At 41.6% G+C, this 23,042-nt stretch overlaps 1 protein-coding gene and 1 pseudogene across 1 annotated transcript; one reads left to right on the forward strand and one right to left on the reverse strand.

Annotated features, from left to right (window-relative positions):
- Positions 1–630: 630 nt before the first annotated feature.
- LOC147437363 (glucan endo-1,3-beta-glucosidase 13-like) lies at positions 631–5,368 on the forward strand. Its single transcript, XM_086486912.1, has 4 exons — positions 631–1,233; positions 1,616–2,878; positions 4,452–4,479; positions 5,006–5,368. Exons 1-4 carry the CDS (start codon positions 1,179–1,181, stop codon positions 5,109–5,111), a joined length of 1,452 nt encoding a protein of 483 aa, XP_086343038.1. The 5' UTR covers positions 631–1,178; the 3' UTR covers positions 5,112–5,368.
- A 2,572-nt stretch (positions 5,369–7,940) lies between these two features.
- On the reverse strand, positions 7,941–8,981 carry LOC147437364 (uncharacterized; annotated as a pseudogene).
- Positions 8,982–23,042: the final 14,061 nt, after the last annotated feature.

Below are 23,042 nucleotides of genomic sequence, written 5' to 3' on the forward strand. Positions count from 1 at the left end.
TTGGCCTTAGTGTTGGGGCCATTTGGGCGTCCTTCACTGTATGGCGGCCACGTGGAAATTAAAGACGTGTGAGGCATTGCAGAGCCTTAAAGGCTCGACTGCGTCAAAGGCAACTGTCCAGGCAATCCACCGCTGCATTAAATGTAGTCAAGAAGAGCGAGTAGACGCCTGCAAGGAGAATTGCATGGCATCGCGTGGGAGATCCGTGGAAAAGGAGAAGGCTGCAGAGTCCAGACGACTGTAGGCCCGCTAGTTGCTACTCACGAGGCGTTTGAGGAGGTGACTACAAGCTGCGAGTTGCCGTCTGCCAGAGGGAGTCCGGGCATTTGAGGAGGTGACTACAGGCTGCCACCTGCCATCTGCCAGAGAGAGGGAGCGCGCACGTCAGCGAAGATCTCCTCGCCAGCTCAGCGCAGGCAGCGTTCAAGAAAAATCATTTGTCTAGACATAGGAAATTCCTTTTCCTTCATTTTGTCAGGAGGAAATTTTAGAAAATTAGGGTATTTTGCAGGCCACCGTGCATCTTCACCTTGTTTTATAAATATACACTCACCAAGGGAGAAAAATTTAAAATAAAAGAAATGTTTAGTCGTTGAAAGGTTGCTTTGAGCTCGTCACTCTCCCTCCCCCTTCCCTGTTGTCTTGTGCTGTGTCATGATACTGTGCGCTAGCTCCTTTTTACCTTCTTCTCGCTCGCCCCCCTCTTTCATTCACGTACAGGCTCGCACTCTCTCTCTCTAGGGCACACCCATTTCAATTTCTTCAAAGTTGTCTCTCTCTCTCTCGCTCGCTCGCTCTCTCTCGGGCGCTTGCTTTTGTCGGTAATACTCTGTGTTAGCCCTGCATGCTAGAGGCCATCGCTGACAACGATGGGTAACACACAAGAGTCTTCTAGGGCGCCCACATTCTTCGCTTCCTCCACCCCTACTTCGCTTGCATCTGGTTAATTCCCACTTCCATCGAGAGAGAGTGAGAGAGAGCGCTGCTCCCCTGCTCCTCCTATGCTTGAATTTGAAACTGGCGATGATGACGATGACGATGGGCTGCGTATCGTAACATTCGCTAATTGAGAGAGAGAGAGAGAGAGAGAGAGAGAGAGAGAGAGAGAGAATGCACCAATTATCACTTGAGCTTTGAAGCATCGGGGCCCTAGAGAGAGGCAGAAAGAGACACAGAACATGGTGGTCTGTACGTGCTTCTTCTCGTTGAGTTTGCTGCTCTTTCTTGCCCCAGGTATGCCTCTCCTTTGTCTGCTTGTCTCTCTCCTACACGCGCGCGCGCACACACACACATTCCGTTGTCTGCTTGTTTGCAATTTTGTGTGCAATACCCATCCAAGCGATCGTAGGTGTGCAGCTTGTTTGCAATCTCTTATACAAGACCCCATTCAAGCGATCATGGAGGTGTGTGTGTGTGTGTGTGTGTGTGTGTGAGAGAGAGAGAGAGAGAGAGAGAGAGAGAGAGAGAGAGAGAGAAAGAGAGAGGTTCATTTGTGTGTGTGTGTGTGTGTGTGTGTGATCTCTCTCTCTCTCTCTCTCTCTCTCTCTCTCTCTCTCTCTCTCTCACAAGCAAAGACCTGTCTTGCTTTACTAAGATTGCCCAGAAAATTGAGCAGCATTAGTGCAAGGAGGGAGCATTGGGTTCTGCTACGGTCGACACGGCGACAACTTACCAAGTGTGCAATCAGTTGCACAGCTTCTTGTCAAAGAATCCATCAGCAAGTTGCGACTCTACGACTATGACGCAACTGTGATAAGCGCATTTGCAGGCACGGATATAAGCCTCATTGTCACCATCCCAAATGAAGAGCTCCCCAACTTCCAAACAGAGCAACAAGCAGACAATTGGGTCAACTCCGTTGTTCTTCCAGCTTCCCAAACAACAAAAATTGATCTCATCACCGTCGGGGTTGAGGTCGTCACGTTAACCCCTCAATTTTCCCAACAGGTTTTGCCTGCGATGATGAACATACACACAGGCTTAACCAAAGCTAACCTAGCGTCCCAAATTAAGGTCTCAACAGCAAACTCTATGGGCGTGTTGGAAACATCCTTTCCACCGTCGTCGGGCGCTTTTAACAACAGCATCGCGGCATCATACATGTTACCTATACTTGATTACCTGAAGGCCATTGGGTCCTTCTACATGGTCAATGCGTACCCTTACCATGCATACTTTGCTGAATCCAACGACATTGCACTGGATTATGCTCTGTTCAACCCCAAAGATCCAGTAGTTGATCCAATCACAACCCTTTCTTATACAAGTCTGTTAGCAGCTCAGGTGGATGCAGTGTACTTCGCCTTGGAAGCCATGGGACATTCAGAGCTGAGTGTGCTTATAAGTGAGTCTGGCTGGCCTACAAAAGGCGACACTGACGAGTCAGTAGCTAACGTGCAGAATGCAGCTACGTATAACAACAATCTTCTCATGCTTGTGCAGAATAACACCGGGACACCTCGTCGTCCAGGGCAGCCACTCAATGTCTACATCTTTTCGCTTTTTAACGAAGATGAGAAGACAGGGAAGGAGTCCGAGCGCAATTGGGGTGTTTTCAATGTAGACTTGACAAGCATATATTATCTCGATATCGAAGGATCTCAGGCTGGGGCTCCTCAGAGTTTTAATGGCACTGGAGCCACTTGGTGCATAGCTTCACCTGCGGCAAGCAATGAGAGTTTGGAGGCAGGGCTGAATTTTGCATGTGGGGAGGGAAATGCAGATTGTGGGCCAATACAACCGGGCAATGTATGTTACCTTCCCAATACTTATCGTAGCCATGCTTCTTGGGCTTACAACAGCTACTATCAGAGGAGCGGTGACAACAATGCTGCATGTGACTTTGGTGGATCGGCCATGATCACGGCCACAGATCCAAGTAAGTTTTCTCGGAATTGCTGATCTTCCATGTTGGGTCTCCTGGTTTTGGTAATTGTGGGTTAGATTCTGTGTAATTAAAGCGGTGACAATACATATAATCGACGTGTATGCACAAAGCAACAAAAGCATTGATGAATTTATCTGTTTGTTCATATGTTGTCATTGTGGCTGTTGATGAGACTGATGCAAGAAATTACATGTCTTGCAGAATGTTTTCGTTTTAGAGGTGTCATATCCATAATCTCCTTGGAATATTTTAGCTACTTAGAGGAACAGAACAAACAAGATTTTTACAGAGAGGAAAGTGATTCTTGTACCAATGTTTCATGCTCTAGAATCCTTTTGCTGTTAGGGGTCTTATACTCATGCCATCCTAATTCTCTGCAATGCTTTCTGATAATATCTAAGGAGTTGCTCCTTTGAAATAGTTAAAGAGGGGGCTTATGGACATGCCACCTCTGTTTAAATACGGTGCATTTGGCACCCATGTACCCCAAGTGGCAGTATTCAATAGGCGAGCCCTGATTGGGAGATTATATACCCCTATTTTTTACCCCCACCTGGTGGAGATACTTCTGCGCCGACTTTTATTTTGGGGGGGGAGGGGGGGCTAGGGCTTCAACCCATTCATTCCATGCGGTAACCAAAATTGGGCTTGTCTCCCAAGAGTTATGGGTTCCCCTCTTGACGATGAAGCTTATCCCTCATCGAATATTGCTATGCTTTTCTCCTGCTTTGAATTTGCATTAATGTATGTACTCTTGGTAGTGGAGGTTTGTGGTCTGATAAGTTCATATGTTATGCTTCTAGTGGTCATCCTGCTTTCACTGTTTAAGTGCGATAATTATGCCTTGTGTATAGTTGGGTCCTGATATATGAGCAGAGCACAAGAAACTCTTTTTAAGCTTTCCAAATACCAAACAGCATATATAAACTTCATGTTTCCACTTTATCTCAGACCTTCTCTATAAATTACGGTCATCTCCCCAATACTGGTAGGTTCAGCAAACCTCGAAGTTTGTGGCAAGCTTAAAACAAGGCTTGGCTTGTGTACAAGGCCTGGGATAGTAAGTGAAAAAGTTGTGTCTGTGCTAGGCTAGTATGGATAATCTTTGAAGGGACCAAAAGAGTGTAAGGATGTTTTTTGCGATACTACCAGTGCTTGTCTTTCATGAAGTTGCCGGTTGCTTGGGGGTTCATCTATATGACACGCGTTAAAAGGGTAACTAAAAAACCCCTATACTTACATGCTCGGAGGTAATAAAATGACCCCCTTGCCATAGAGGCATCTATCTGGGTCTTATTAGTGTAGTAGGCTAAGATTGCAATGAAATTGTCCACTAGTGTGTATCCTCCCTAATTGGCAACTGTCACAAGCTTTGTTGTGCATGATAATGTTTTACACGATCATGGATTTTTTTTAGACCGAGGAAATGTTGAAGCATTAAGGGTATTTTGAGTCTGTTTCATGCCACATGGTGTGTACTTTGTTTGATGCTGATTATGATTAGCTATTTTCATGTCATTAGCAAGAACGATGCTCATTTATGTTTTTTCTTTTTGCTTTTCAGGTTATGGTTCATGCATATACCCAGCAGAGTAAGTATTCATATCTGTCCTTTAATCTCCAAGTATGAAGCAAAGTGAGAGAGAACACTTTCAAGATATAATCTGCGCATTCTAGGAGCACTTCAGTAGTGAGCAAGATTAGTGCAATGCTCTAGTGTATGCATTGGATTTTGGGCTTGATTTGCTTCGGGTTTTTTTTTTTTCCTTGAATTGTTGGGTTGAGAGTGTGCACATGCGTGCACTCAACATCACACACACACACACACGTGCGCGTGCACACACGCATGCATGCATTTATATGTATGTATATATAGTTGTGTGAGAGAGTTGTGCTCTCTTTGATTGTTGACAATAGCTAATGTGCTCTCTTATAATCCACTCTGTATGGTGCAAGCTCACACACACACACACACAAGAGAAGAAGAGGAAGAAGAGAAGTTTTTAACATTATAGGAACAATATGTACATACCCATATATATTTTTTGTGTAGGTATATACACGAGAGAGAGAGAGAGAGAGAGAGAGAGTTTTGAGCTTGCTTGTCTTTTATTACAGTGCTTTGTCGCCATCTGGGAACGTGTATGTTAACAATTCAACAAGATGTCAAAGCAATTCTACAAAAATTATCTTGATTATATTTCTCCTTGTCTTTGCCCTATAGCCAAAGGATCAGGGCTCATTCAAATCATTGGAAGGATTCTTTGTATATCTAGAAATTATGAATTAAATTTGTACTCACACTTGTATTAAAATAGGTTAAGATACGTCGGTCGGACGTATAGACAAAGTGTACATTACTGCAGTCTTTGTGGGCTGTGATTTGTGTACACAAATTTTGATGAAACAATTTATGAATTCCTTGTAAGAAATGAATTGCTTGTAAAGATAAAAGGCTCCCTACTTGCTAGTGTTCACTGCGACCTGGTTTTGTGACGCAAATCCACCTTCATGTGTTGTCCATTTGTTTGAAAGGGCCATTGCTTGGAAGAAAACCATTTTCTTGGCCTTGATTGTTAAGGCTAACCTATCGAGACAACTGGGATTGATGTCGAAATTTAAGGTATTTACTATCATTTATAGCTAAAACGTCCAATTCTAACTTTAGTTCAATCGAATACAGGCAGGGTTTTTATTTTTTAAACGAGAAATTTACACTACAATTTTGGGTGTGTGAGGAATGGTAAGAACTGAAGATGAGGAAGTTTTGTCAGCTATTGTGGTATTAGGTTTTTCAATAAAGGGACTCCCTTTCGCCAAAATGCACTTCAACTCTTTGGTGTAGGGCATTATAACTAAATCAAACACACCCCAAGTATTAGGCTTTTCAATAAGGGAGAGCATGTATAACAACTAAAGCTGGTTCTAGGAGAGCTTGCAAATTCTTTTTTCCCCCCTCTCCCATGTCTTTGACTCTATCTCATACATTTTTTTGCAAGGATAAAACATTAATGACAGGCCATTGTGAGTTTAGTATTGTATGTCATATAATTGTACTATTCGCAAGGCGGTACTTTCTCATTCCGGAATGTAGGAGCAAAGAGGTTAATATAGCATCCTAAGGTTGCCACCAAGAGGACATCCTTAGTGTGTATTAGTACGGCCGGCTGCCTTCGGCGGCCTCTCTCTCTCCCTCTTTATCGCGTGCAAAGGGGCTTGTTTTTGTTTTGGACTTTAGCCTTTAGGTCGCAGATTGCGACACGTGTAAAGGGCTCCCCCTTCCGCCATATTATGTTAGTAGATTTTAAGGCCATATTGTGGAGGCATATTATGTCGACAGTCCGCTTTCCAGTGATGGACAAGGCAGTCAATTCACACATCATTGCATGTATGAAGACCGAATGAGTGACAGAGGCGTCTCTCTCTCTCTCTCTCTCTCTCTCTCTCTCTCTCTCTCTCTCTGTGTGTGTGGATAGCCACCCTCAGCACTAAAGACCACGAGGTCTTTAATGAAGCCCAAGCTACGGGAATGACGACGCGTTAATAGGACTCAAAAACGTGTATCGTCGGATGTTATTCGAGTTTAATTTTTTTTGGCCGAGTTTACTTTTGCTCATTTGTGTTTACCATATAAGACTGTGTTTCACCTTGGTGGCCATCAAAAGCTACGCGCTCGCATGGTTAGGGCAGCAGCTTGTCAACGGGAAGGTGGTGGGCTCGATTCACCATGCAAGCGTTGACCGTAGCCTTTTTTTTTTGTCCGTCCATCCACCTCGAGATTCCCTGATTGGCTTACAATCGTTGATCCCATCTCTCCAGCTTCATTGAATACCCCATGGGACTTAGTGTTGTGGGACAGCCACTCCAAAACAAATGATATTGTTTCACAATAAATACATGTTGTCAGCTAACACACACCCAAGACCTTGGGCATCATGTAGAGGGGGAAAAAAAAATCATCTAAATAGTACGCGCCATGCTCACCAAAAGAGTCCCCCCCCCCCAAGACATGGATGAGTTGAGACTTAAAAGACCAAGGGAAAGGAAATCCCAACACAAGCGGGAAATGGAGGGTTGCAAAGGGTGTTTCCAAGTGGAAGCATCACAAAAAGGCAATTTTTGCTGCCCTTATGTTCCCGAGCACAACGGAAGCAAACTCAAAGGGATCCTCCGCCCCCCCCCCAATCACACGAGGCAACAGAAGAGATCTTGCTTGGGAAATGTTCACATGAATGGTTCTCCTTTGGTGCAATGATTGGAATATGTGAACCATTAATAACACCAACTGCATAGGGTATTCCTCAGAGGGCTTCAAATTCACTAGCCAACTTCTCAAAGCAAGATGGAGAAGGCCAACGAATGTAGACATCTCTGATTTCATGACGGCCTTGCAAAAATCAAGGACTATGCCACATGTTGTGCTCTTAGCACACCATTCAAGTCACCAAGACTTCCAACTGTGTGCCAGAAGCTAATCTGAGAATAGCAATCGCCACACATGTAGGAAGGTTGATGGTTTTGCACATGTTAGTGATGAGCTTTGACAGGAAAGGGGCCACCTTTTCACAAATGTAACGAAAGGTGTCCTTGCTAACTCGAAGGTGTCTGTTGAACATGCTATTTGAGTAGGACTTTAGAAGAAAGTCATGGAGAAAATTTTGGGACTGGGCATAAGCCTAAGCTTTTATATGCTCGTGACCTCTTCTTCTGTCAGTGTTGATTTTGATCGATCGGTCCATACATTGGACTAAATGCAGCCATTCTTGTAAGAAGGCCATGGTTGGGGCGATCCTTTAGAAATTTTGCAATTGCTAAAGAGCCTAACCAAGCACAATGAAGCGCCATCTCCTTAGACATTGGTCTCATAACGTGTAAGTTTTCACAAGCAATGCAATTTGTCAACAAAAAAAAAAAACACACACACACACACACACAGAGGGACACAAGGTGCTCACTTTCTTTTTTAAACCTAGAGTCACGTCCAACTTTAAAAAATAGATAAAACATGTGACATAAGCTTTGAAGACCCCAGATTTCACTAGTTAGTAGATCGTTAGTTGTTGTCATTATTAGTGTGTTTTAAGAATCTTGCCATGGTGTCATGAAAGCTAGACAACAAATCAAGATGCTTGTTTTCAAGTGACTCTTGCCAGTTGGAGTTATCTTTCCAGTGGTCAAGCAAAGCTCGACCAGTGTCCGCCATTTGTGCTAATGACTCCTCAACCTTTGGAAAAGACCGCTTGCCATTGGTGGTGGATATGGCTTGACTTTTGATTTGGGAAGCTTTGGAGTTTTCTTCCCTTGGCAACTCACTCATGTTAGTATTTTCTTGGGTGGAAGAGGAGGCATGGCTAACACAGTTCATAGAGGCTCTGTCATAATAGTACTCATCTACCACATCATACCATTTACATGCATGTTTTCTATCATTGTTGAATGTCACATTGTTTCTTTTATCTAGCCTGTATTGGCCAAGTATAGTACAGCCCCACTTTTTTGCGGCATGCCTTGCTATCTTTATCAAATTCATGGTATGTGGAGGCCAACCATGCAGCCACTTTCTCCTATAGATTGACACCTTCTTTTGAGGATTGTTGAATTCCTTGTGCATACCCCCCCTCACATGGATAAGCTAGTCGATCCAAAAGTCCTTCCATTGACCCTTGGATGTTTGGATGTTGTCCTCATCATCTTCGAGGTCCACAACACCCTTCTTCTTGGACATCCTCGTCTTCTTCGACGAGGCCATCGGTGCAATCTCTTACACATCCTTGCCACCCAAGGGTAAAGCTTTCTTCCTGAATGTCTTTGCACACCCTTTAGTAGATTTATGAGAGGAGGGGTTAGGGCTTGGGCCACTCTCTACATGTGTAGGCTTATGGTGTGGAGGTGGAGCACATGGTGGCCGCGGGGGGGGGGGGTTGAACAAGAAAGGCGAGGAGGATAATGGAGACATTAGCATGGTTGTGCAACATTGCAAGGGCATCGTGAATGGGCGTGGTGTGAAGGCGTAGTAAGAGGGTTGGGAGAATACCTTTTGGGATGCATTGTCATCCATGTCCTTTTAGCTTTTCTAATATTGAGATGGATCCATGATTCTTGCATACACAAAGAGTTCAAAAGAATAATTAATTTCAGTTGGCACACACACACGCGAGCGTCCTGACACACACAGGGAGAGAGAGGGAATTATTGACAAACTTTGTTCTTAATGTGTAGTAATTTGTAAATTGATACATCACTAGAGACCTCAAAATATAGACCTTCAATACACACACACACACGCACACATGTATATATATAGATATTTGTTTAGTTTTATTTTTATTTTTATATGAGAGAGAGAGAGAGAGAGAGAGAGAGAGAAAGAGGGTTGGGAAAGGGTGGGAGGAGGGGTAGAAGGATTTGGTATGGCAAAGAATTTTCCTAGCAACCTTGAATTCGATGATCGCCTTCAATAAAAAGGAGAAAACAAATTAGAAGTGGAAACAAGTGTAGGCTATTCAAAAACAAAGTGCAGCATTCCATTGCTTTGCAAAAATGGAAAAATCACCTTCTTGCTCCTGTGTCACTATAGATCAAAGAAGGTAGCCCACATGCACAAAGTGAATCAAGGCAAACTCGGGGGGGGGGGGGGGGGGGGGGGGGGGGGGGGGGGGGGGGGTCCCTCCTAAGCCCGCTAGGCTCACGCTATTGTCGCCCCTTGTGAATGGGTATGACCAGTGGTGCAAGTAGATTGGGTTGCACGCTATAGTACTTTGGTCGTCGGGTTGTCTGAACCTAGCCTTAGTTTGGAAATCTCTCTCTAGCTTTTGATCACACTATCACACTGGGACACCCAAGTTTTACTTTGAGTTTGAAAAGCTCTCCGTAGCTTTTGATCACACTATCACACTTGAACACCGCCCACTTCCATTTTGGATGGTGGGATGCCTCACATTGTCAAACTAGAATGTGTGGAAAACTTCGGCCATCTCCAAAAGAGTAGTGTGTGTAGCCAATTGGTGGCCTCTCGGCCTCCCTTTCTGACAACCAAATCTTGAAGCCTATCATCACCCTTCACGCATCACGTTTTTTAGGCTCTTCAACACAAGTTAATGGGGCAGCTAAAGCCAACCCTCTAACAGCATGTTGCGGCCAATAGTTGCTTTTTTCGTGCGGCAATTGAGTGTCCTACATCTCAATAGGGCCGCATTTTGCGTGTCCCAGTGTGACACGGACCTTAGAGTGCTTTCCCCACATTCTCATCCATGAGCTCTTCTTAAACACATTCCTCTCCCAACTTAGTTGTGGATTCAATTGCAATACTCATTCCAACCATTATGTGCTCCACACACCCCACATGATATGTTTCTTTTGGTCCCGTAGCTCATATATGATCTTTGAGGACAATAACAAAAACTCACTCACTCTCTCTCTCTCTCTCAAAATGGATGTTGTCAATGATGTTGGACTATTGTTGTGATGGACCAATAATCCTAATTCCTATGAAATCGATGTCCCCGTGTCTTGGTATGTCAATTCATATTTTGCTCTTCATTCTAATTTTGTAGGTGTTTGTGTAGTTGACATTGTCCTAAACAACAAGGTGATATGTCACAATGGCCTACGTAAGAGGATGAAAAGAGGGTGTGACCCACTACTCAATGTCCCTCGCAAGAGATACATAAAAAAAATATCAACTATCTCTCACATGGGCGTACATAAACATAAGACGATGCTTAGTTAATGTCCCTCTTGAAAAATGAAGGAAAAAGGTCTTCCATCGTTAACTTGCCATTTATGACTAATTTATCCAACGTTCCACAATTGCTCCCAAGAGTTCTATGTGTACTAAGGCCTCACAAGGGCCTAAGTATACACAAAAGGATTCTTAGTTAGTGCCCCTCTTATAAAAAAAAGTGTTTGCCATCACTACCTTTCCATGTGGCACTAGTCAGTAAGCTTTATCCACATTCCAAAATTTCTCCCAAGAGTTCCATGCTTTACTAAGGTCTTAGGTAGGCCAAAAAGGACAATGTGTTTGGCAGAAAAGGAACGTGTTAACTAGCCGTGGAGTTTTTCTCTTCTTCCTCTCCCAGTTAACATGTCTTGAGTACCATCTTGGTTAAGAGAGGAGGGGTACAAAAGTTCCATGTATGATTCTAATCATGAGACACATCATTGTCATACTCATAACATGACTATTGGTTTCACAAACTTGCTCATGTAATTCTCATATATTTGGCCTTCCAAAGGAATGATTCTTAGGAGAGGATGAAGTGCCAGAGAATCTAGTACTTATAGATTCAACGAAATTAACTTATGAAAGGAGAGAGTTTTTCTTTACAGATTCTATTGAGGAGATTAGAGGTTGTGCCGAGCTAATTTCGTTGCACATTAACACATTGAAAATTAAACCATGCATGCAATTCAAAGAGAATGCCACAATTAAGATTGATAACTTGATGAGGACTGGATTTTCTTGGAGCCAATCCCCCTGCAAAAGGTCTTTGTATTATAATTCTCTCTCAAAGAGAGCTTTGATTACAACACAACTTGTGCTCTTGCAGAGATATCCTCGAACCAAGAAGATGGTGTACTTCAAGATTCCATGGTGTAACCCTCCTTCCAAGCCCTAAACACCCCACAAAGAGAAAGAACTGCAGGCTAAGAGGGAGATGAGGGTGAAAGAAGTATTTTGCAAGCAAGAGAATTAGTACTTTGTATATGCCTACTTCATGAGAAAGCTCTTAGCATAGCTTAGCATAATAGAGTAATAGAAGATGGTGAATAAGAAGAAGATCTTTGACTTGCTTGGATATGGATCCATAGCCAAGCTCTTGAGCATAGAAGCCATCTTTAGAGCTCCCATGAGACAAAAGGGGGGAGAGAAGGTTTGGTTGGCCACTCTTGGCACTTGAGAGAGTGAGAAATTATAAGAAGAAGAAGAAGAAGAATAAGAGAGTTTTAACGCCGTAGGAAACCATCCACACACACACACACACACACACACACACACACACACACACACACACAGAGAAATCCAACGAGCCCTTGCTTTTGTATACATGCAAAGTTGCTATCCTCCCCATATGGAAGGCCTACGACTCAATCCAATGAGAAGTGAACACTCAAAATGCAGCTCATGCATGCTCACAGACGTTCCCTCTCGCCAACTTGAACCCCCCGCCCCCCCTCTTGGACTTGATAAGTACACACACACACTTGTCCAACCCCCCATAAAATAAGTATGAGCTACTTGGGATATGTGGTCTAGCCGAGCTTAGAAGGAGAGAAGGAGTAGAGTCAACTTTCTAAATAAGGAAGGGCTAATCTAACCTAAGACTTTAGCTTTTCCCTTTCACTTATTAACGACCATAAACTTATGTTGGGGTGGTAAAGCCCAATGTGCCGCGCCTAAGTGTTGAGCGGCCGAAGACTACCGGGAACTAACACTGACCATTCATTCTACATAAAGAGAATAAGGACTCATAACCCTAACACTATTGTATTTGGAGTCCACCCAAACCTGTGTCTCATCTCTTCTCCTCTCTTCTCCATTGCTGCACACACACACACGGTCTCGCACGCGCACTTCAACTGGTATCAGAGCTCAGGGATTGAGAGCAGCATTGGAGCTCAGCGGGGAGGCAAGCGGAGAAGCAACAAAAACTGCAACATGTTTTTGTATATCTGTTTTGTCCCACCAAAACGTCTTCATTCAAGCCGATTATCGCGATTCTTGACCAGTTTTTTGTCCTCTTCAACTTTGCAGAAAAAAGTTTTCTCAAAATCTTCACCAATTTTGAGATACGTCACTCAGACTGCCTGTAGGTAGTGAAGTAGAAGCTCCAGATTTACAGTTCTAATTTGACATGTAAAAACAGCTTATTTCATGTCCATTCCTGCTATGCCCAACCGTTTTCGCGTGGTCTACAACTTTATAGAAGGAAGTTTGTGCAAATTTTGCATAGTTTGAGAGATATTCAGTTCAGACAGCAAGGTGGTCTACCTTCGTTGGTTCTTCTGCGTACAGGTTTTCATTGTAGACTCTTTCTGCAATCTCTGTCACATGCATATTTGATGTAGGGTTTTGAGGGTCTATTCAATCAAACAAACCGCCGCAGTGGTTACAGAAAAGGATTTCTGTGGTTGATGTAAGATCTTATGCGGTTTATGTATTGTGATGGAAACATGCAAAGCCTATTATTGAGGGTCGTGGTAAGGTTTTATTCAGCTGGGGGATTCTCAAATGTGGAGATCCTTCAGTATCGACATAGGATGTATGTTTATGTGGTTAGTGCAATATTGGTGTGCATCTGCTGACCCGCCATTGTTGGCATTGGTATCATCTTTATGCGTATGCGCTTGACAGTGTTCAATTGGTCAGAGACACTCTTCTAGAGTTGGAGACATTGACAATGGCAGTTCTTTGAGATTCTATCTTGCCAGTTTAGCCACTTTATCAGCGTTTTAGTCATTGTACACATTTGTTTTGGGTTCAGAAGTCGGTTTTGCAGGGGAGACTCTGCCGAAATTTTCAAGTTTTCTATCATCTTCTTTAGTGCAGCGGATCTATTACTTTTGTTCCTTGTCGAGTGATAGCTTCATCATCGAAGAACTCTTTGTTCAACATTGAGAAGTTAGATGGCACTAACTTCCCATTTTGGAAGGAACAAATTTACAATGTCTTAGTACAGAAGAAGCAGATCCGGCCGATAAAGATGAAAGGGATAAAGCCTGAGGATATAGATGAGTATGATTGGTAGGAGTTGGATGAGCTTGCGAGGTCCACCATCATGCTGACTTTATCAAAGAATGTGTACTTCAATGTGAACATGGAAAAGACTAGATATGAGGTGTGGAAGAAGTTATGTGACTTGTATGAGAACCAAAGTGCAGCATCACATGTTTATTGGCTAAAAAAGTTAGTTGATTTGAAGATGGATGAGGGCACACCCATGTGGAACCATCTCAATGAGTTCAACACAATTTTCAGCCAGCTTTCTACATAGGGAGTCAATTTTGACAATTTGGTCAAAGCAATGTTCTTACTAGTTATGTTGCCAGAAAGTTGGGATACTTTTTGCACAGCCGTAAGTAACTCAGCACCTCCTGATGGTTTAACATGTGCTGATGTTGAGGACACTTTGGTTACTGAAGAGGTTAGAAGGAAGAATCTTGATACTTCTCGTGGTACTAGCAATGCTCTCGTTGTTCGTGGTCGATCACAAGAAAAGGGCAAACAGGATCAGAGAGGAAAATCTCGTAGCAAATCACGTGGCCGAAAAGACATTGAATGCTATCATTGTCACAAAAAGGGTCATATGAAGAAAGACTGTCGAAAGTGGAAACAAGAGAAAGGTAAAGACAAGAAGCAGGAAGAAGGAAAGACTAAGGAAAGCAGTATAAAGATTGAAGAGATCAACAATGTTTTTGTTGAAGATTTTGATGGAGATATTTATCTCACATCTGCCATGGATTCAGCATTTTTGGTTGCCACTGATGACTATGCTTTACAAGATTGGGTTATTGACTCAGGTGCATCATTTCATGTGACTCCTCACAGAGAGTGGTTCAGTACATATGATGCAGCCCGTAAAGGTTGTGTTCGTCTTGGAAATGATTTTGCTTGCGACATAGTTGGTGTCGACGATGTGCAGCTAAAATTTCATAATGGTTCTTCATTCATGCTCAAGAATGTGAGACATGTGCCGAAGCTTACCAAAAGCTTGATTAGTACAAAACAATCGGATGATGCAGGATATTACTGTACATTTGGTGATAGTTCATGGAAGATCACCAAAGGTTCTTTAGTGGTAGCACATGGTTCAAAGTCTGGGACTTTGTACATGCTACATGTATCCAATGTTAAAAACCATGTAATTTGTGTAACCGAGCAGCCAAGTGGTTCTTTGTGGCATCGTCGATTAGGACATATGTCTCAAAAGGGAATGAAAATCCTGTCTCATTTTGGTTATGTGCCTGGCTTCAAGTTCTCAAACTTTTCAGTTTGTGAGCATTGTCTTTATGGTAAACAAACACAGTCACCACACAAAAAGGGAAGAAATCGAAAAAGTGAGCCATTAGAGTTAGTGCATAGTGATGTGTGTGGACCTATGCCTAACGTATCCATGGGAGGTTCATTGTACTTTGTATTGATGACTTCTCAAGGAAAGTGTGGGTTTATCCTCTCAGGAAGAAGGATGAAGTTTCAGAATTTTGTGGCATTAGTGGAGAATCAGTTTGGCAAGAAAGTCAAGTGCGCAAGGTCAGACAATGGTGGTGAGTATGTCACTAAAGCCTTTCAGAGTTTTTGTGATTCCAAAAAGGCATCAAAAGAGAGTTGACTGCTCCATATAACCCTCCACAAAATGGTGTTGCTGAGAGGATGAACTGTACCATACAAGAGAGGTTACGTAGCATGTTGCCTAATGCAGAGTTACCTAATGGATTTTGGGCGGAAGCGTTAGCAACTTTTGTCCATCTTATTAATAGATCTCCTAACATGGCTTTAGATGAGAAGGTACCTGAAGAGCTTTGGTCTAGGAAGCCACCTTCTTACAATCATCTTAGAGTCTTTGGCTATGAAGAGTATTGCCATGTTCCAAAGGAGTTTCGAAGCAAGTTGGCTCCTAAGTCAAAGAAATGCATATTTCTTGGTTATGGCAATCCTGGCGAGATGGGGTTTTGATTATGGGATCCTGAAGCTAAAAAGATAGTTTGCAGCAATGAGATATACTTCAATGAAGAAAAGATGCATAAGAAGCCTGTGCATATTGTGGAGGTCAGGAGAGTTATCTTCCAAGAAGATGGAGTTGTCCACAATAGGGCTGAAGTGCCTAATGCCAGACAGCAAGGACAGAATCCTCCTGAAGTACAAGATGTTGTTGAGGGACAACTGGCTCAAGCAGTTATTAGAAGGTCTACAAGAGTTTCAAGGCCTCCTGATAGATTTACTCCCTCACTGGGCTACATTATGTTGATAGATTGGGAGAGCCTTCTTGCTATAAGGAAGCCATGTCAATGGATGACAAGGCGAGAGAAAGCTAAGCAATCAGAAATGGACTCGTTGCATAAGAATCAAACTTGGAAGTTGGTTCGGTTGCCTAAAGGTAAAAAGGCATTACCATGCAAATGGGTGTATAAGCAAAAAATTACACCTCATGATAATAAACCCAAGTACAAGGCACGACTTGTTGCTAAAGGATTTAAGCAGCAGCAGCAGGGTATTGAATTTGATGAGATTTTTTCTCCGGTTGTCAAGATGACTACTCTACGGTGTGTACTTGCATTGGTTGCAAAAGACGACATGGAACTTGACCAGATGGATGTCAAGACGGCATTCTCTTGCATGGTGATCTTCAAGAAGAAGTTTATATGCAGTAGCCAGAAGGTTTTGTTCAGAAGGGCAATGAAGACTTGGTGTGTCAGTTAGAAAAGACTCTTTACGGTCTAAAACAATCATCAAGGGAGTGGTATCATAAATTCTACTCGTTCATGCTCTCTCAAGGCTACAAACATAGCAATATGGACCATTGTCTCTACACTAAGCAAGCTAAAGATGGTAGTTTGCTGATTTTGGTCCTTTACGTGGATGATATGTTAAATGCCGGGAAATGTAGGGATGAGATTTCAGCCTTGAAATCAGAGTTACATGCAAACTTTGAAATGAAAGACATGGGTGAAGCAAGCCATATCCTTGGCATGCGCATTAAACAAGACAGATGCAAGAAATTGGTATATTTGTCTCAATCTGAGTACATTGCTAAAGTGCTCAAGCGTTTCAATATGGACAGGGGGAAGGCATTGAGTACTCCATTGCCTCCATATGTGAAACTTTCTAAAAATGATTGCCCTAAGTCTGAAGAGGAAAAGGTTGAAATGGCACAAGTGTCTTATTCATCTACAGTTGGGAGTTTGATGTATGCTATGATTGCTACACGTCCTCATATTGCTTTTGCAGTGGGAGTTGTTAGCGGATATATGTCAAATCCAAGCAAGAAACATTGGGAGGTAGTAAAAGGGGTTACACGATATTTGAATGGTACAAAAGGCATGTGCATTTTCTTTGGAAGAAAGGAAGCATGTGTAATGGGTTACACAGATGCAGATTATGCAGGAGACTTGGACAAGAGAAGGTCCACTTCAGGCTATGTTTTTGAATTCACTGGAGGTGCAGTTTCATGGCGATCTCGTTTTAAAGATCGTGTTACCTTGTCTACTACAGAGGCTGAATATGTTGCAACTTCAGAAGCTTGCAAGGAAGCTATATGGCTTGGTCGGCTAGTGGGAGACTTGGGAATCAATGTTGAGATGCATGTGTTACATTGCGATAGCCAAAGTGCTATACAATTGGCAAAGAATCTAGTGTTTCATGCAAAGACAAATCATGTGGATGTGAAGTATCACTTCATTCGTGAGGTACTTGAGGACAAGCGATTGCAGCTTGCCAAAATTCACACCACTGAAAATCTTGCTGATCTTCTGACAAAGGGATTACCTTCAGAGCAGTTTGCACATTGTCGGGCACTCATGGGCATTCAGTAGATGATCATGGTCATTGTCTACTTGTATTGTATGTATATATACATTGTCAGTCCAGCTTAAAGGAAAATTTCCCTTGGAGATCCTTCAAGCATATCCTCTTCATTACCCAAAGATATTCTTCTTTGGAGGTCTCACTAGGAAGCCTCACATGAGCTCTCTCTTTCTGGATACTTGGGGAAACTTGAAGAGCTTGAATTTGACTTTGAACCTCCGCTTGCAAAGTAGGATTTCCCATTTCTTTCTCTAGCTTGACAACAAGGTAGTTGATGATTGTGCGACCATGATCATGTGAGTGTAGCATGCAAGTTCACCTTGAGAGGCTTTATATATTTCAAAAAGTTATAAAATTACATGTACAAGAGGGATTAGAAAATAAAAAAGCTGTGTGTGTGTGTGTGGAGGGGTTTTATAAATACTTCTCAAATGCATGTGCTATAGATATTTTTGAAAGGTGGACGCCCTAGGAAAGGATGATTGAGACCTTGGAGGAACTTGGATCGCCCTCTAAAATTTCGCAGCACTGAGGATTGTACCAATGGAAATGGTGCAGATTCTACTTTGTTTGCCATTCTACCCACCGTGAGTGTAACTAGGAGAATAGGAGAGGAATTCTTGGATACCTTGCGCCCTCCCCATTTGTAAGCATTTAGAATTGGTCTTGAAGAAGAGAGGGCCCATGTGAGCAGATGCCAGTCAAACTGATGTTCGTGCAGGCTTGTTGATTTTAGTTGTCACAAACCAAGCAAACCATCTAACGTGACTCCAGCTCCTTTCAGTAGCAGTAAGTAATCCTTGTCCCATTTTTGTTGACAATTTCCAGAGAAGAAGCTCAATCCTTGTCTTGCTTAATGAAAGGGGGAGCTTTTTGAGCTCTAGCTTTATCTGCAGTATATGATGCACATATAATTTATGTTGATAGAATCCTTTCTAAACGAACTAGATAAAAAAATTTAGTCCACTGCTCTGGGCCTTTTGTGTTGCAATGGCGAACATTGACTCTGACCAAGTATCATAACATTTCCTACTTCATGTACGTCATCCGACTACAAGTACACATCTACATGCATTTGAACATTTCTCTCTCTCACACCAGACACATGTTAGGTTGTAGAATTTAGTTTTTGTGATATCATGCACATGGAATTGGCTGATGTAGATACCACTTGAATATTGATGTATGGGCGATAAAAAAATTCAGATCCAAAGGAAGAAGCAGACGATGGTGATGATGAAGAGAGCTAGAAGAGGATGAGGATAAGAAGGAGGTGAGGGCTTAAAGCCTACAAGAAACACCTATTGGCATTGTAGGATGCATTGAGGTTCATGTATAGAGAGTTGAGACCAAATTTACTCGCGGACAAGGTGGACAATTTGTGTGTTGTTTGTACAATGATGCAGTCATTCAAGGGTTGGAGGGACGTCTTAGCACACACAGAGGCATATAAAAAGAAGAAAATTCAGCAGCATAGGGGCTATGGCGATGCCATCAAAGCTACTCTCGAGACTCATGGGACAACTTCATCCCACAGCCAAGTTCCAATGGAGCTTGTACTACTGCTCTTAGCAATGAGAGCAAGCATCTGATTGTATGGCCATCCCTTGTTGTAATAAAGGTTGCTGAGAGGAGGCAAGGCTATGAGGAATTTAATTTGGCATGCTCTAGGGGAGGAGTTCCCATGCCTAAAGCTACATGGTGGTGTTGTCATTGGAAGTGCGATTGCTCCCCTTGTCTTTTTGGCCGAGGGGGTAGGATATCTCAAGACCAAAAGGGTCTCAGAGAGCGTTGCCAGTAGACGGAAGCGTCCCATCATCAAGTCATATCTTGCAACCCTTGAAGACATGAGAAGAATCGATCGCCAGAGAAGTCTGGTTTCATGGGCCGAAGAGAGCTTCTATCTTAAGGTGCATCAAGCTCAAAGAGGCAAACCAACAAGTTTTTGGAAAGTATGAGAGATTCTTTTTGTCACTTTTGCATACAAGGGTTTATCCTTTTCTTATATTACTATATATTGGCTAGTCATCTTGTCAATTTAGTAGCTAGCTACTCTTTTTTTTTCATTTCAGCATAATCAAAGCAGTTCAACTGGCATTTATTTTACCTTTCATTGCTACTCTCAAGTGCAGGCCTCATGATTTTATCACTTGTTGTCCCAAGCCTTGACTGGGTTGGTCCATCAACACTTAATCAATTTCACTTGTTCTCTTTTTAATTTCCTTGGAATTTAGTGTCTAAATTAAGATGGAAAATACTTTCAGAAGCTTAGAAATTAATATTCATGAAATTACCTCTCCTTTGAAATCATAGTCATCCTTGACTATGAGGTAGGGAAAATAAATTCATAGCTAGTCGTGTTTCTTTGGGAAGAGGATCCCTTCTTATCCGTCAACATTCTTCCACATTGGTGACTAACTCCATTTGGTGCTTGAAGGCTTAGATGTTGCAACCATGTCTTAACCCTAATCATCTTTCATAGTAGATTGGCAAGGTCTACTAGATGCTTGAGAGACTAAGCTGTCACAAGCTTGATTCATAGTATGCATACACTTAAAACTTATGAACATTTAAATGAAATATTAGAGTCAAAACAAGAAAAAATTATTTATATAGTATACTTCTTCATACTTGATTGTTACATTTTAACAAGAGTCATTGTAAGTATTTACGAGGTTTACACTATCCTTTAGGTGGATGTCTTGCATCCACCTTGCAGCTTCAAAATGATAATTCTTAAATTTGACAAGACTCTTACCACTTCTTAAAACCTTGTCCTCATGTCTAAAGATGCTCTCGGGCTGCAAAATCTCTTCTTGACCCTCAAACTTAGGTGGTTCTTCAATTACTGGTTCTTTGGGTTGGTTTCCCTTAAAAGGTTTCAAGAGGCTCACATGAAAAGTATTATGAATGAGTGAGGTACTTGGTAACCTCAACTTTAAGAAATTCCATTGATAGAATTCAAAATGGGTCATAATATCTTTTTGCTCTTAGCATAATATTTTTGGTGCTCACCCATTGGGCATCCTTGTGTTCCCTTGCCCGGAGTGTGGCTTAGGCGTGCTTTTGAAAAATTGAGCAATACCCAATCATTTTCTTTGAAGGTCAAGGCTCATCTATGGCTTATCAACATCAACCTTTTGCTTATGCTGCATGATGGATATAGATATAGTTTCCTTAATATTGTGAAAAGATTTTTTAAGGTCTCTCTTATACTCAAATATCTTTCCAAGTGTCTTGACTATTAATGGGAGCTTGGGTCTTCCTTCAATTACCTAGAAGGGTGCTTTTCCAGTAGAAGTATGGACAATGTTATTGTACGCATACTCTACCTAGGGTAATTACTACTTGCATAACATAGGCTTTAAGTAGATCTATGGTGGTTGAATTTTCTATCTCAATTTGGCCACCCGTTTGTGGATGATAGGCTAAAGAAAATTCAACTTAGCACAAATATTCTCAAAGAGACCCTTCCAAAAATTGATGGTCATTCTTGGATCTCTATCTGATAGTATAGATGTTGGTAAGCCATGATACTTAAAGATGTGTGAGATAAAGAGAGTTGCCATATGGTCTTTTTGATTCGTAAGAAATGCACTTGCTTGCTAAACGGGTCTACTATTGACCATATTTCCGTATTCCCATGTATGGATTTTGGTAATCCAAAGATGAAATCCATGGGTATATTTTCCCATGGGGAATTAAGTATAGGCAATGGCTACAGTAAGCCAAAGACTGCTCCCCTCTATCATACTTTGTCTTTTAACATACAATCCATTTGGAAACATAGTCTGATATGTTTTCCTTCATTGTTGGCCAATAAAAGTACATCTCTACTCCCTTGACAGTGGCTTGAATCCCTCTATGTCCCGCATAAGGTGAAACATGAGATTCGTACATAACCTTTTCATGTAATGTGTAATGCATAGCCTATTGCCATATAGAAGATAACCATATTACACATTGTATGGTTCCTCTTTCTTTCTTAGTGCAATAGCTGACATTACATCTTTGAAGTTTGGATCCATGGTGTACTCATCTATCATAGTGGTTAGATCATTATGAGAATCTATTGATACAACATTCACACTTAGCCTTCGTGAAAGAGCATCGGCCACTTGGGTTGTGCTTACTAGCTATGTGAGCAATATGAAAATTAAGTTGTAAAAAAGTGTTTGCCCAACTCATTTTCTTATCACTTAATTTAGTTTGTATCAAAAAGTATTTAAGAATTTGATGATATGAGCACAAAATAAATGGAGTGCCTAGGAGATAATGATTACATGCATCTAGGGCATGTAAGATAGCTAACATCTCTTTTTCATATATGCCTAGATTCTTTTCTTGGTCATCCAACCCCCTAATTTTGTATGCTATGGCATACCCTTCTTGAAGCAAACAAATCCAAGGCATTTTCCACAAGCATTACATTGGACTTCAAAAGGCTTTGAAAGGTTTGGTAATATTAGCAAGGGTTGAGAGGTAAGCTTTGCCTTTAAATTTTCAAAAAAATCATTCTCTTTTGCAGTTCATACAAATTCAACATTCTTTTTAGTCAAGTTATACAATGGCCTTGCTATGAATGATAATTTTTCTATAAAGCATCTACAGTATGCACACATTCCTATGAAACTTCTCAATTCATGTAGATTCGTTGGTATAGGCCATTCTCTTATTACCTCCAACTTTTCAAGGTCCATTTGGATCCCTGCTTAAGAGATAATATGACCTAAATACTAAATCTCTTTTAAGAAAATCTCACTTTTTTTAAAATTAATGTAAAGCTTATTGTCTCTCCAAACTTGAATACTATCTAAAGATGCTACTTATGTCCTCGTAGATTTTGATGAGGTCTGGAGAGTCTCTCCATCATTTGGTTAAAGGTAGCTGACACATTGGCAAGTTCAAAAGGGAGTTCCAAGAATTCATATAGGCCATATCTTCAGGCACAATTGTTATCTGATGATAACCACTTCTGAGATCTAATCTACTAAAGTAGGTAGACCCTTGTAGCTTATCGAATAGATCTTCTATCTTGGGAACATGAAATCTATTCTTTATGGTTATCCCATTAAGCACTTGATAGTCCACATACATTCTATAAGTACCATCGTTTATTTGTACTAATAGAATTGGTGAATAGAATGGAGATAAACTAGGCCTGACCATCCCATTTTCCACGAGTTCATTCACTTGTCTCATAATATCCTCTTGTTGAGCCGATGAGACTTGATAAGGAGACATATTAGGAGGTGAACTACGAGGTAGAAGTTTTATGGAATGATTATCTTGTCCCCTTTTGGGAGGTAGTTCCCTAGGAATGTCATTCGTAAACACATCTTGAAACTCATTTGGGAAACTAGAGAATCCTAGCTCCTGTTTGTTTTCATTTTTTACTTCATTAGGAACACATGCATCTTTCTTAAACTCCTTGACAAAAATCATGTAACAAGAAAGAGAACTTTTCATTACTTTGTCTAAAGTTTGAGTCTGTACAAGTGGTATAGTGTTTCCAGTGAATCGTAACTCCTCTTTGTTTTCATTTTTGACTTCATTAGGAATGGATGCATCTTTCTTAAACTCCTTAACAAAACCATGCAACAAGAAAGAGAGCTTTTCAGTACTTTGTCT

The sequence above is a fragment of the Adiantum capillus-veneris genome, chromosome 17 (assembly GCF_014529385.1).
Source record: "Adiantum capillus-veneris isolate H3 chromosome 17, ASM1452938v2, whole genome shotgun sequence".
In the NCBI taxonomy this organism is placed as follows: domain Eukaryota; kingdom Viridiplantae; phylum Streptophyta; class Polypodiopsida; order Polypodiales; family Pteridaceae; genus Adiantum; species Adiantum capillus-veneris.